Consider the following 14,419-nt stretch of genomic DNA (forward strand, 5'->3'; position numbering starts at 1 on the left):
GGAGTTTAATTTTTTTGCTATCCCCGTAGATTTTGCGGTGACGTAGTGTCCCCATGAGTGACAGAACACTGACCTAATCACGGCGCAACTAGAGAACATTACCAACCCTTATGCTCCGTATTTTCCGCTGGCTGCCCCACCACCACAGAAAGCACTGAACTAGGCTGAAACACCTGCATTTCGGAGCTGCCTTACTCAAGAAAGCAAAAAAGAAACCAAGTTTGTATTCGGCTTTATTAACTCAATTTTTTTTACATTGTTTGCAAACTGATATGTGAAATGTATGAATGCCAAAATAACAAAAAACAGGCTCTGCCCCACCTGTCCTGAATGATGGGTTGCCACTGCTTGTATTTAATAAAAAAGCAGTAGCACAGTATATAATGTATAAAAGATGGCTTATGGCTTATGTGTTATAAAAGTATATCTAACAACTTTTTACGCTATTGCAAGTTGGGGCGGCAGGGTAGCCGAGTGGTTAGAGCGTTGGGCTTGTGACCGAAAGGTTTGAATCCCCAAGCTGACAAGGTAGAAATCTGTCGTTCTGCCCCTGAACAAGGCAGTTAACCCACTGTTCCTAGGCCGTCATTGAAAATAACAATTTGTTCTTAACTGACTTGCCTAGTTAAATAAAGGTAAAATAAAAGTGTCTGTCATATGTGTTCTCCCAAATCCCCTGTTCCCTAATTAGGCCTACGTGTTAATTAGCCTACTATTTCATACAATATACAGCAAAAAATATCAACACTGACACAAGCTTAATCTGTGTCAGTGTGTGTGTCTTTCTGTTTTTTCCCTACCTCAACTGCATGGTCTTTTGCAGCAGCCGCTGATCTGTCACTGCTAAACCTAGCATAATTTCTCAGCACAGACACAGTCACAGCACTTGGACGGGCAGAATCTTTTGATACGGTAGACCATTCCATTCTTGTGGGCCGGCTAACGAGTATTGGTGTCTCTGAGGGGTCTTTGGCCTGATTTGCTAACAACCTCTCTCAAAGAGTGCAGTGTATAAAGTCAGAACATCTACTGTCTCAGCCACTGCCTGCACCAAGGGAGTACCCGAAGACTCGATCAACAACACAGCTCAGGCAATAGGAAGCTCTCTAATCCATTTATATGCAGATGATAGTCTTATACTCAGCTGGCCCCTCCCCTGATTTTGTGTTAAACGCTCTACAACAAAGCTTTCTTAGTGTCCAACAAGCTTTCTCTGCCCTTAACCTTGTTCTGAACACCTCCAAAACAAAGATCATATGGTTTGGTAAGAAGAATCCCACTCTCCCCACCGGTGTGATTACTACCTCTGAGGGTTTAGAGCTTGAGGTAGTCACCTCATACAAGTACTTGGGAGTGTAGCTAGATGGCACACTGTCCTTCTCTCAGCATATATCAAAGCTGCAGGCTAAAATTAAATCTAGACTTGGTTTCCTCTATCTTAATCGTTCCTCTTTCACCCCAGCTGCCAAACTCACCCTGATTCAAATGACTATCCAACCCATGTTAGATTACGGAGATGTAATTTATAGATCGCCAGGTAAGGGTGCTCTCGAGGGCTAGATGTTCTTTACCATTCAGCCATCAGATTTGCCACCAATGCTCCTTGTAGGACACATCACTGCACTCTACTCCTCTGCAAACTGGTCATACGTGGTCTTACCTCTCTTTATGTAGTGTTGTGGTGTCTCTCTTGTCGTGATGTGTGTTTTGTCCTATTTTGATTTATTTATTATCCCAGCCCCCATCCCCGCAGGAGGCCTTTTGGTAGGCCATCATTGTAAATAACAATTTGTTCTTAACTGACTTGCCTAGTTAAATTAAGATTCAATTAAAAAAAACTAAGAACTTTTAGAAGAAAAAAAATGTCACATATTTAGCAGCGTCGGCCTCAAGAAAATGCACCACCTTTCCGTGTTTCATGATCCATTATCTGACTATGAAGGTGCATTTTTTGCGCATCCTCAGCTCAGCCAATCGGAAAACCGAGCCGGCCCATCTGATCAGGCAAATGTTCAAAATACATATATTATTATGACAGAGAGAACCACGCAAATATAATAATAAAAAATACCTTTTAGTTTTTTGTCCATTTTTTATTTTATTTGACCTGTCCACCAAACAAAAAGATGGTCCATCTTGGATTTGCCAGATGGCCAATCCGCCCATACAGTAACGTATATCCCGGTATAGCTCCCATCTCCCCTAATCTACATCAGATGCACTCATTTATGCCCTGCTTTTTACAGTCTATGGCTGCTACTCAAAGAATGTTTCAGTGCAGGCAGAGGCAAGAGTGACTTTGAAATTGGAGGTCTATCCATGTCCCGAGGACGTCGGGAAATACCTTCAAAACCGGTCACTAGGGGCAACTGTGAGCGCTATTACCATCAAGTAGGCTTGACTGGATCTGAAGGTTGCGTGTTTGATCCCACAGGTTAACACTTGTTTATTTTTTTACCCTATCCAAAACCTTAACCCATAACCTTTTAAATTCGATGGCTGGACCAACTAAAAAAATGGAATGATACTGAGCAGGAGTCAACCCACGGTGTCAAAAACACGTTGAAATTCGACATTTGGAGTAACCTCGAAATTTGACCGTTTTTATTTTCTTCGAGACCCCAATTATCAGCCAAATAATGATACATCTGCACAAAAACACATATTTGGACATTCCCACTTGGCTAAAGATGGACCAGCCCATCCGGCATTTGCCCAAAATTCCTGTTTCTGAGATCATTAAAAAAAAATAAGGAAAAGGGAAAACATAAAACTGTGTAGTTTCTGCTTTTAATGACAGTTGAAATGAAGACTATCAGCAAATGTCTGCTGAAGACAAAGCACTGCCTTGTACTTTAACATCCTTGTTTTGATTCTGGCTGGTGCCTTCCAGTCATGCATATAATTGAATTGACAAAAGGCTAGCGGGACACTTAAGACATCTGCATACTAGATTCGGTTTGCTCCAAGGCGAAGTGAACGTCTGTGCCTCGCATACTCCCTTTAAAAGACCTTCGCTTGAAAAATTAGAACGTAGCGGCAATATGGGCACGTGACATGTGAGCGCGTTCCTATCTGACGTTGAGTCGCAAACTAGCGCGAGGACGCGCTCTTTGAAAGGTGGAAGTAGTGTAACGACCCTGGGTTTATAATGTAATGAAACTGTCAGGGAGCAGGTCTCGAACCCTCGACCTTCTAGCCCGAAGTCCAGCGCGCTATCGACTGTGCCGCTCAAGCGGCAGAGTCGATATCCGCTCTTATAAAGCCAGGGTCGTTACACTACTCTTTGTCCCCCTTGAGTCGCCGTAGCCAGTGTACAATTTCTCAAAATAATCTGAATTAATCTTAAGGTTTTAGTGGCGAGGAGGTCTTAGTGGCGCAATTTTACATCTAAAATGTTTGTTGTAGTATTTCTCAAGTGATTTTGTTTTGCATGAAAACGAGTTGTCTCACGCTGACTGCAAACAAACACTTGATTGAAGAATCCCTACTGTTGACCAATGATGAAGGCGCATAGACTTCAGTTACCGAATTTCAGTTTACCTCAAGAAACTAAAATTGTGTGCACGAACTGCCCCCCCAAAAATATTGCAGAAGACCAAAACGTCACAACATGTCGTCATAATATATACACAAACTATTTTGAACTGTTTCGGGATGGGAAGCATGCAGACAACTTTACATTTCATAAGACATCCATCTTTTTGCACATCATAACCTGTTTTATTGAAAAATCCAAATGACAAAATAAATCCTTCAAGGCAGGCCTTAGAATCATATTTCTTCAAATGCCATATAATAAAATATTTAGCAAAGGATTGATATACAAAAAGAAACTCCTAATCATGGTAGCTACTAGTGTGCATGGCTATATGTCATAGCAGATACACTTGGTCTATAAAGTCATTCAGAGGTATGCGTCTCTCTGAAAATGGAAAATGTGGTATTCCAGCGCTTATTTCATATGGACTTAATAAAATCTTATGTAAAAGTAATACTGTTGAGAGTTTCCAAACAAAGATGTCCTTCTCTTAGAAAGACAACAATCTCTTTAAATGCCTAAAATTAGAATATAATAAAAAACTAAAATCTAATTACAGTTTGATGTTTTCTCTTAATTTGTGGAAAATGCTTACAGTAATAGGTCCACTTCAAAACAAACAAACCTGCTCTGAAATAATGACACCTAAAATGTGGCCAACCATAACGTAATTGCAGCTGTCCTGCATTGAGTTGTTTTGTTCATTTTTAGTTTAAAACCGTGTGAGAGATGAATCACTTAAAAATAACTAAATTATAATCAATAAAAACACCCTCCATCTATAACCCAAATTCAAAGGCTGGAAAAATGTATAATCAAATTTTATTCACTTTAAACCATTCTTCTATAAAAAATGTCCCTGATGCATCCACTTATTTCATCATTCTGAATAACATTACTTGTAATGTGATTTGTGCACTATTATTCATATACATTTTGCTGTACTTTTTGTGCTTTTTGATATGTATTCTGGTCTTGTTTGGGTAAAAGGCACTGTAGCTTGTGTGAGGCAGGTCTGCAGTCTAGAATGAATGGACCAAGTATGGCACCGCTGTGGGGGTTATAGTAGTTGCAAACAAGATACATCACATACACTCAAACTCGTCTATACGCTGCTTGGTGTTGCCCGACCGAATCTGCCGGAGGGTCTTGTACTTGTCCCGTCCCGCTTTCACATTATCCGCATGGATGATGTCATTTGCGGTTTTCTTGGTCTCATCCCGAGCGATGGCCAACTCCGAGCTCAAAGCCTGGTAGAGGAAAGATAACATTACTGCCAAGTCTCACTACGGCTCACACAACAACACAGGCATCCAGGACATGTTTATAGGCCCCATTCTTGTAATCTCTACAATATCATAAAGAGTGATGCAACCCCTATAAACAGCTGTGTCTCTAGTGCTGGAGGTGTTTGATGTGGACAGCAGCCACAGTCGGTCACTCACCAGCAGGTGTTGCTGCACGCGCTCGTTCTTCTCGGCTTCGGTCATACGCTCCTCCTCACTGCGGTCTTTGTAGGAGATGCCGCCCGTGAACTCGGCACTGGCCTGGTCGCTGGTCTCGTCGTTCTCGTCATGCTCGTTCTCGGCCTGCATTGGCTCCTGTATGTGTGATGCCATGATTTTGCTGTTCAGCTCCTCTTTGGTCTTCTCCAGGTCCTCCTGCACCATGCAGGCCTAAGGGGGCAGCCACTAATGTTAATGACTCATGGTATGAACTGATTCAGGAGAAGGAATATCAATCAATAGGTTATGTGATACAAACAAACATAGGGGTGAACTTCAGGTGAACTACAGTGTTAGCTAATGGTTTAGCCGAGTCCAGTATAAACTAATATATCCATAAAGGATTTTGTGTCACCACAACACAGTATTAGCCAATCTTTCACCTGTCTGATTCTGTTAAAATCAAATCAAATGTTATTGGTCAAACACACTTGGTTTGCAGCGAAATGCTTGTGCTTCTAGTTCCGACAGTGCAGTAATATCTAACAGTATTCTAACAATTTCACAACAACTACCTAATACACACAAATCTAAGTAAAGGCATGGAATAAGAATATATACATATAAATGTATGGATGAGCGATGACCAAGCGGCATAGGCAAGATGCAATAGATGGTATAAAATACAGTATATACATATGAGATGAGTAATGCAAGATATGTAAACATTTTTAAAGTGGCATTATTAAAGTGACTAGTGATCCATTCATTAAAGTGGCCAATGATTTCCAGTCTGTATGTAGGCAGCAGCCTCTCTGTGTTAGTGATGGCTGTTTAACAGTCTAATGGCCTTGAGATAGAAGCTGTTTTTCAGTCTCTCGGTCCCAGCTTTGATGCACCTGTACTGACCTCGCCTTCTGGATGGTAACGGGGTGAACAGGCAGTGGCTCGGGTGGTTGTTGTTCTTGATTATCTTTTTGGCCTTTCTGTGACATCGGTGGTGTTATGGAGGGCAGGTAGTTTGCCCCTGGTGATGCGTTGTGTAGACCGCACCACCCCCTGGAGAGCCTTGCGTTTGTGAGTGGTGCAGTTGCCGTACCAGGCGGCAAGCCAAATAGGGGGTTAGGGGGGTGATCGCTCTGCTGTTTCCTGAAGTCCACGATCATTTCCTTTGTTTTGTTGACGTTGAGAGGTTGTTTTCCTGACACCACACTCCAAGTGCCCTCACCTCCTCCCTGTAGGCTGTCTCGTCGTTCTTGGTAATCAAGCCCACTACTGATGTGTTGTCTGCAAACTTGATGATTGAGTTAGAGGCGTGCATGGCCACGCAGTCATGGGTGAACAGGGAGTACAGGAGGGGGCTGAGCACGCACCCTTGTGGGGCCCCAGTGTTGAGGATCAGCAAAGTGGAAATGTTGCTTACTACCTTCACCACCTGGGGGCGGCCCGTCAGAAAGTCCAGGACCCAATTGCACAAGGCGAGGTTGAGACCCAGTGCCTCAAGCTTAATGATAAGCTTGGAGGGTACTATGGTGTTGAATGCTGTAGTCAATGAACAACATTCTTACATAGGTATTCCACTTGTCCAGATGGGATAGGGCAGCGTTATGTGTGATGGTGATTGCATCGTCTGTGGACATATTGGGGCGCTATGCAAATGGAGGTGGGTCTAGGGTGGCAGATAAGGTGGAGGTGATATGATCCTTGACTAGTCTCTCAAAGCACTTCATGATGACAGAAGTGAGTGCTATAGGGTGATAGTCATTTAGTTCAGTTACCTTTGCCTTCTTTGGTACAGGAACAATGGTGGCCATCTTGAAGCATATGGGGACAGCAGACTGGGATAGGGAGAGATTGAATATGTCCGTAACCACACCAGCCAGCTGGTCTGCACATGCTCTGAGGACACGGCTAGGGATGCCGTCTGGGCCGGCAGCCTTGCGAGGTTTAACACTTCTAAATGTCTTATGTCAGCCACGGAGAAGGAGAGCCCGCAGTCCTTGGTAGTGGGCCGCATCGGTGGCACTGTATTATCCTCAAAGCAGGCAAAGAAGGTGTTTAGTTTGTCTAGAAGCAAGACGTCAGTGTCCGTGACATGGATGGTTTTCTTTTTGTAGTCTGTGACTGCCTGTAGACCCTGCCACATACGTCTCGTGTCTGAGCCGTTGAATTTCGACTCCACTTTGTCCCTATACCGACATTTCACTTGTTTGATTGCCTTTTGGAGGGAATAACTACACTGTTTGTATTCAGCCATATTCCCAGTCATCTTTCCATGGTTAAATGCGGTGGTTCGCGCTTTCAGTTTTGCGCGAATGCCGCCATCTATCCACGGTTTCTGGTTAGGGTAGGTTTTAATAGTCACTGTGGGTACAACATCTCCAATGCACTTCCTTATAAACTCACTCACCGAATCAGTGTATAAATCAATATTATTCTCTGAGGCTGCCCGGAACATTTCCCAGTCTGTGTGATCAAAAAAATCTTGAAGCGTGGATTCCAATTGGTCAGACCAGCATTGAATAGTTCTTGTCACGGGTACATCCTGTTTGAGTTTCTGCTTATAGGACAGGAGGAGAAAAATGGAGTTGTGGTCAGATTTGCTGAAGGGAGGGCGGGGGAGGGCCTTGTATGCGCCGCGGAAGTTAAGGTAGCATTGATCCAGTGTATTGCCCTCATGAGTGCTAGAATCAATATGCTGGTAGAATTTAGGGAGCCTTGTTCTCAAATTTGCTTTGTTAAAATCCCCAGCTACAATAAATGCAGCCTCAGGATATGGTTTAGAGTCCAGTGAAGTTCCTTGAGGGCCGTCGTGGTATCGGCTTGAGGGGGGATATACACGGCTGTGACGATAACCAACGAGAATTCTCTTGGGAGATAATATGGTCGGCATTTGATTGTGAGGAATTCTAGGTTAGGTGAACAAAAGGACTTGAGTTCCCGTATGTTGTTATGATTACACCATGAGTCGTTAATCATGAAGCATACACCCCCACCCTTCTTCCCAGAGAGATCTTTATTTTTGTCAGTGCAACGCATAAAGAATCTCGGTGGCTGTACCGACTTCGACAGTATATCCCGAGAGAGCCATGTTTCCGTGAAACAGAGTATGTTACAATCCCTGATGTCTCTCTGGAAAGCAACCCGTGTCCTAATTTCGTCCACCTTGTTATCTAGAGACTGGACATTGGCGAGTAGTATACTCGGAAGCGGTGGGTGGAGTGCACACCTCCGAAGTCTGACCAGGAGGCCGTTCAGTTTACCTCTTCTGCGGCAACATTGTTTTGGGTCAGCCTCTGGGATCACATCAAATGCCCTGGGTGGTGGTGCGAACAAAGGATCCGCTTTGGGATAGTCATATTCCTGGTCGTAATGTTGGTAAGTTGACGTCGCTTTGATATCAAATAGTTCTTCCCGGCTGTATGTAATAACACTTACAATTTTCTGGGCTAACAATGTAAGAAATAATACATTAAAAACCAAATACTGCATAGTTTCGTAAGGACTAGAAGCGAGGCGACCCTCTCTGTCGGCGCCATCTTGCTGTTGCCCCCTGGCAGAAGAAATATGAGGTCTATAAGATTCTACAGTCCTAATGGACCCAAAATATACATTCATTCCCTGGGTGACAGGTGCACCAATCAGTGACAGTCTAACCTCATAAATCCATCGCATGAAAATGGGTTTGTTCTAGACAGCACAGTCACAGGACATTTGGGACCTGCCATTTAGATTTGCATTCTTTCAAATGCTAAAATAGGGAAAATAGCACAATGGGGTGAAAGATATCCTCCCAGGCAAACAGGATTTCCTTAACGTAAAGACAGAGAACCCTCCCCTTACAGCCAGGCCCACACCATAGCATGAGTCACCATTCCCACAGGGAGGAGAGGAGGGGCCCTTCCTATGGAGCACTGCCATGCACCAGAGGGAGTCTAAGTATGGTATCTTAAAACAAACAGTGCCCAACTGCTATAACATTGACTATAGTTTAATGACACATGGGACTAAACCACTTGAGAAGGTGGGGGAGGTCAGAGTGAATGAAGAGAGCAGTAGCTGAGACCACACCTTCTGTTGCCACTGCGTTGCCTCATCCTCCTTTTTCTGCTTGGCGTCCTCCAGTAGGGAGATCTTTGAGGTCAGCTCAGCCAGTTCCGTGGCCTGTGGAAACAATTTTTTTATTTTCACTTTCTTTCGATGAATTTGGATTTGAAAGTTTCAACAGATGTTTGCTTATTTTCATTTCCAAACCATGTGAAGACTACCACAGTTAGAAAACTAGAAGTTAAACAATGATTTTCATACATGTCACAATTTCTAGAATAATATTAACTATCATGATAATACATGTTTCTATACAATACAAATAATAATTGATCAGTTATATTCCAATGAATGAACTACAGTAATTAATAATCATCACTTTACTCAGCTCATCACTTTGTAGCACAATGCTACGTGCTGACACTGCGTGTGTTCATTAAGGTGTGTGTGTAACTCACCAAGTGTTCCTGGTTCTTCATCTGGTTCTCAGACTGCTGGAGCAGGGCGGTCTTGGCCTCCTCAGCCATCCTGCGTTCCTTCTCCAGACGCTCCGCCTCCTCCTGAGCACGCTTCCTCTCCTGCTCCAACTCCAGGGCCCTCCGTGTCTGCTCCTCCAACTCTGCACACACAGTAATGATGATAATAGACAGAATGAATTACGTGTACTGTAGCTAGGGCTTCATTAATCTCTCTTGCAAAATATGTTTTACCTCAACAAGACTAACTTGCATAAATAAAGGTTAAATTAGACCTTACAGTGCTTTACATTGTATGAGGTGAACACACACAACTTATGCGTATTTAGACAACAATCAATAAAAATCCATGAATAACCACACTTAAGACTCCCAGATTTCATACTACAGAAATAGGGTATTTCCAACCTTGCTGAGCTTTTTTTGTCTGTTCCTCAATCTGTTTCAATCTCTCCATAAGCTCCTCCTTCTCCTTTTCAATCTTTTCCTTTTCTTTTTCAGCAAGTTCTCTCTTCTTCTTTTCGTTCTCCAGCAGTGCCCTGGTGGACAGAGGCCATAGAGTAAACAGGGATATAGAAGGGAGGGAACATGGACAACTTCCTAACATTGTCAAGCCTTCTTTATCAGACAATAGGCCAACCTAAACATTAGCTAAATAGATCTGTCATTGTTCTGATGGCTACTGAAGTTAGAGGGAATTTCTTAAGAAAAATCCTCTCATAACAAAGACCCTCATGTGTGGCCAGTGGCCACCAGTTGACACCCACAACAGTCTGCTGATCTTAATGTTAGAAACTATCAATTGATGCACAAATGCCCTTCATGTTCAGCTTTCTTTTTGAGCATTGCTGTTGGGCCTGTACAAGGACGACACAAATACAGAGGCAGGAGTAACCAAAGGTCTGATGTCTTGAAATAGACTCATGTTAGCAGTAGCTTGCGTGTGTGGTGGTGGCGACACTGACTTCTCCATCTTCTTGTGGTTCTTCTCCTCTCTGGCCTGGGCCTTCATCTGCTGTACCTCGATGGTGTCTGGTTTGCGGCGACGCATATACAGCTCATGGTTGCCCATGCAAAGTGCCAGGATGCGCTTGTTGATACGCAGTCGTGGAGCATAGAATACAAAGTCCTAGAAGAGAAAGCATGTTTGACTATCCAACGTGGTCTCAGAGCATTTCGTATTATTTTATACATAAATCTCAGACACTCCATTTAGTATGAATTGTTACGTTTCGTATGGTATGTATTAAATTGTGGATGTCCATCATCAATTTTGTATAATATGTAACGAATTGCAATTCGTCCAATATGTTACGAATTTCCAAAACGTACAATATGTTATACATTTGCAAAATGTATATGTTAAGAATTCCAATTTGTTGTGGCCAATGTTAGCTAGGTGGCTAACATTAGCTAGCTCCAGGCTAGGGGTTAGGGGTAGGAGTTAGGTTAAGGTTAGGGTTAGCTAAAAGGGTTAAGATTAGGGGTAGGGTTAGCTAACATGCTAAGTAGTTGCTAAGTAGCTAAAAAGTAGTAGCTAAAATGCTAAAGTTGTCTTTGATGAGATTCGAACATGCAACCTTTGGGTTGCTAGACATTCGTTTTTGCCTCAAGTAACTTATGTAACCATACCAAATGTAACATATACTAATTACAGTGTCCGATATGTATGTTTACTATGTTATGTCTCATCTATGAGACCAGTCCATACCAGTAATCTTTCTAAAAAGAATTATGGCAACAATAATTCTTTTTTGTCCCTAGGAGATACTGTATAATACTGTATAACCTTATAAACTATGAGTACAGAGAGGGCATTGGTGGTTACATACTGGTGCTTTCTTGTCAATGGGTTTGATGACAAATTTCTTGTCATTGAAGGAAATATTCCTGATTTCACTCCATGGGAATCCAATTTTAGGTGTCATCCTGTTGAGGCAAAAATAACATATAAACAGTGATATTTGCACTTAGTCATAATCAGAAAACAACCATACCTAAGTTTGTACAGCATATGTTTAACATATTTCAGTCCCATATGTGTGAGTACCCCTGTGGTGTATATTTCGACATGAATCACTCACTTATCATTTTGTTCGTAAATGTTGAGTCCCAGGGCGTCTACTCCTAACCACAGCTCTGATCCTTTCTTGTTCTTGATGCTGAAGTAGTTGACACCGTACATCTCCAGGTCCTGGGCGATCTTCAGGTACTCCATCATTGAATCCTCTCTGTGGAAGTATTACAAATTACATTAAATCCTTTCTTTTTTTTCAATGACTGGTACAATGTTCACAAGTATGTGGTACATTTTCACAACTGTAAGCACAAAAAACCAAAACAGATGTTTCAAAAACGAAGTACATTTTCAATTGACTGAGTACAAAAAAACTAAGTCAAAGTAATTTGTTCACTGCACCAAATTACCCTTTCAATTTGCATACATATTCAATCTAGGTATCTGCTTTTCAAAATGTAATATTCACATTACTTTTGATATAATTTGTTTGTCATTTGTTAACAATACATTTAACTATCACTTAATCAAACTGTTCAAAACTGATAACTACTGAACCAAAATGATGTAGTGCCTAGTTTACGTACATGTACATAGTTTGATAACTGCTGAACACTGTAAAATAACTATCAATTTGACATCAATTTATGTTGGAAAGTAAAACCAAATCATATATGGGTGTGGCTATAAATACTACATCATAATTATCCATCAGCCAGTGTGTTTCAATAGGACAAAGTGGAACGAGTCACTGTATGTGCTACCATTTGGAATTATAGTGTAGTGTACAATGTACTGCTGAAATAAATGGTTGTATATAGCAATATATTCCACTCATCTGAATTTCATTGATGAATCAGTTAGAGAGAAAGGCGATACTGTATCAGTTGTCAAGTCATGTAGAAAAGGTGATCTTGTACAATGTTGCATGGGGCAGAAATAGCATTCAACACCATGCTACACCAACATACATCTTTAAAATCACTTATTTAAGTTTTCACATTTTACAATCATAATAGGCTAGTTCATATAAATACAATTTAGCTTTCACATCAATACATGCGGTCATAATTACATTACATGGTTTACAGATTTAATAGTGTCCATGGAAGTTTCTGTAGGCCAGCTTTCTTCTTTTTAGTGTACATTTAAATAATTTAGCAGATGCTCTTATCCAGAGCAACTTACAGGAGCAATTAGAGTTAAGTTCCTTGCTCAACGGGACATCGACAGATGTCGGCTCAGGGATTCGAACCAGCAACTTTCCGGTTACTGGCCCAACGCTCTTAACCGCTAGGCAACCTGCCGCCCTAGTTCTGTGTTGATTTGTTTAAAAATAGAGTTTGAGGGAACAAAAAGTTGTTTTATAGTCAATGCATCTTGTCTTCCAAATCTTATTGTTCACAATGCATATTATTGTCCACCATCATTCTTTAGTATTGTCATCTATATGAGTATCGAAGACACCTACATCAAAATCAAAACTTCTCATCAGATCCCATATTTCTTTAGTTCTGTAGCAGTTGAATAAAAAGTGTTCTAAACTCTCTTCATCAAGACAATTAGGCATAAGACAAAATGTACTTTTAGCAAAACAGCTCCACTTTACTACAGCCCGCACTGGTAAACGTCGTACAGAAATGAAAGATGCAGTATCTCTGTCAATTGTGTACCGAGTAGATTTTGAATGCACTCTTTAGTTTCTGCAGGGATCAGGGTTGCGGTATGCAACTTCACCACCATACATTTAATCAGATATCACTTTATAAATAGTTTTGTTCGAGTCACTGTTCCAGAATCCTTAAGAGTCTATTGACGCACCCGTGTCACGGGACTTGTCTGAAGGTAAACGGTACCAGTTTTAAAAAAAAATGGACGTACAGTGCCTTCGGAAAGTATTCAGACCCCTTGACTTTTTCAACATTTTGTTACATTACAGCCTTATTCAAAAAAAAAGTGTTTATCCTCAGTAATCTACACACAATACCCCATAATGACAAAGCGAAAACAGGTTTTTAGAAATGTTTGCATAAAACTATAAAAAACTAAAAAACTAAAACAGAAATACCTTATTTATATACAGTGAGAAGAAAAAGAATGTGAACCCTTTGGAATGACCTGAATTTCTCCATAAATTGGTCATAAAATTTGATCTGAACTTAATTTATTTTTAATTGAACCTTTATTTAACTAGGCAAGCCAGTTAAGAACAAATTCTTATTTACAAACCCGGACGACGCTGGGCCAATTGTGCGCCGCCCTATGGGACTCCCAATCACGACTGGATGTGATGCAGCCTGAATTCAGCACTGTTGCTACTCTCCGTAGGAGTGGCCATCCTGCAAAGATGACTGCAAGAGCACAGCGCAGAATGCTCAATGAGGTTAAGAAGAATCCTAGAGTGTCAGCTAAAGACTTACAGAATTCTATGGAAAATGCTAACATTTCTGTTGACGAGTCTACAATACGTAAAACACTAAACAAGAATGGTGTTCATGGGAGGACACCACGGAAGAAGCCACTGCTCTCCAAAAAAAAACATTGCTGCACATCTGAAGTTTGCAAAAGTGCACCTGGATGTTCCACAGCGCTACTGGCAAAATATTCTGTGGACAGATGAAACTACAGTTCAGTTGTTTGGAAGGAACACACAACACTATGTGTGGATAAAAAAAAGGCACAACACACCAAAATCAAAACCTTATCCCAACTGTAAAGTATGGTGGAGGGAGCGGCATGGTGTGGGGCTGCTTTGCTGTCTCAAGGCCTGGACAGCTTGCTATCATCGACAGAAAAATGAATTCCCAAGTTTATAAAGACATTTGACAGGAGAATGTTAGACTATCTGTCCGCCAATTGAAGCTCAACAGAAGTTGGGTGATGCAACAGGATG

The 14,419-nt window shown here is 41.6% G+C and overlaps 1 protein-coding gene across 1 annotated transcript in view; it reads right to left on the minus strand.

Annotated features, from left to right (window-relative positions):
- Window positions 1-4,346: 4,346 nt before the first annotated feature.
- moes (Moesin) overlaps window positions 4,347-14,419 on the minus strand; it is a 32,841-nt gene continuing 22,768 nt past the window's right edge. The window contains 8 exon segments of the mRNA NM_001173823.1: window positions 4,347-4,791; window positions 4,987-5,217; window positions 9,058-9,150; window positions 9,492-9,652; window positions 9,918-10,048; window positions 10,475-10,638; window positions 11,342-11,438; window positions 11,594-11,740. Of these exon segments, the coding sequence (NP_001167294.1) occupies window positions 4,627-4,791; window positions 4,987-5,217; window positions 9,058-9,150; window positions 9,492-9,652; window positions 9,918-10,048; window positions 10,475-10,638; window positions 11,342-11,438; window positions 11,594-11,740 (1,189 nt within the window). The 3' untranslated portion in view covers window positions 4,347-4,626.

This window comes from Salmo salar, chromosome 04 (assembly GCF_965601325.2).
Source record: "Salmo salar chromosome 04, fSalSal1, whole genome shotgun sequence".
Lineage (NCBI taxonomy): Eukaryota > Metazoa > Chordata > Actinopteri > Salmoniformes > Salmonidae > Salmo > Salmo salar.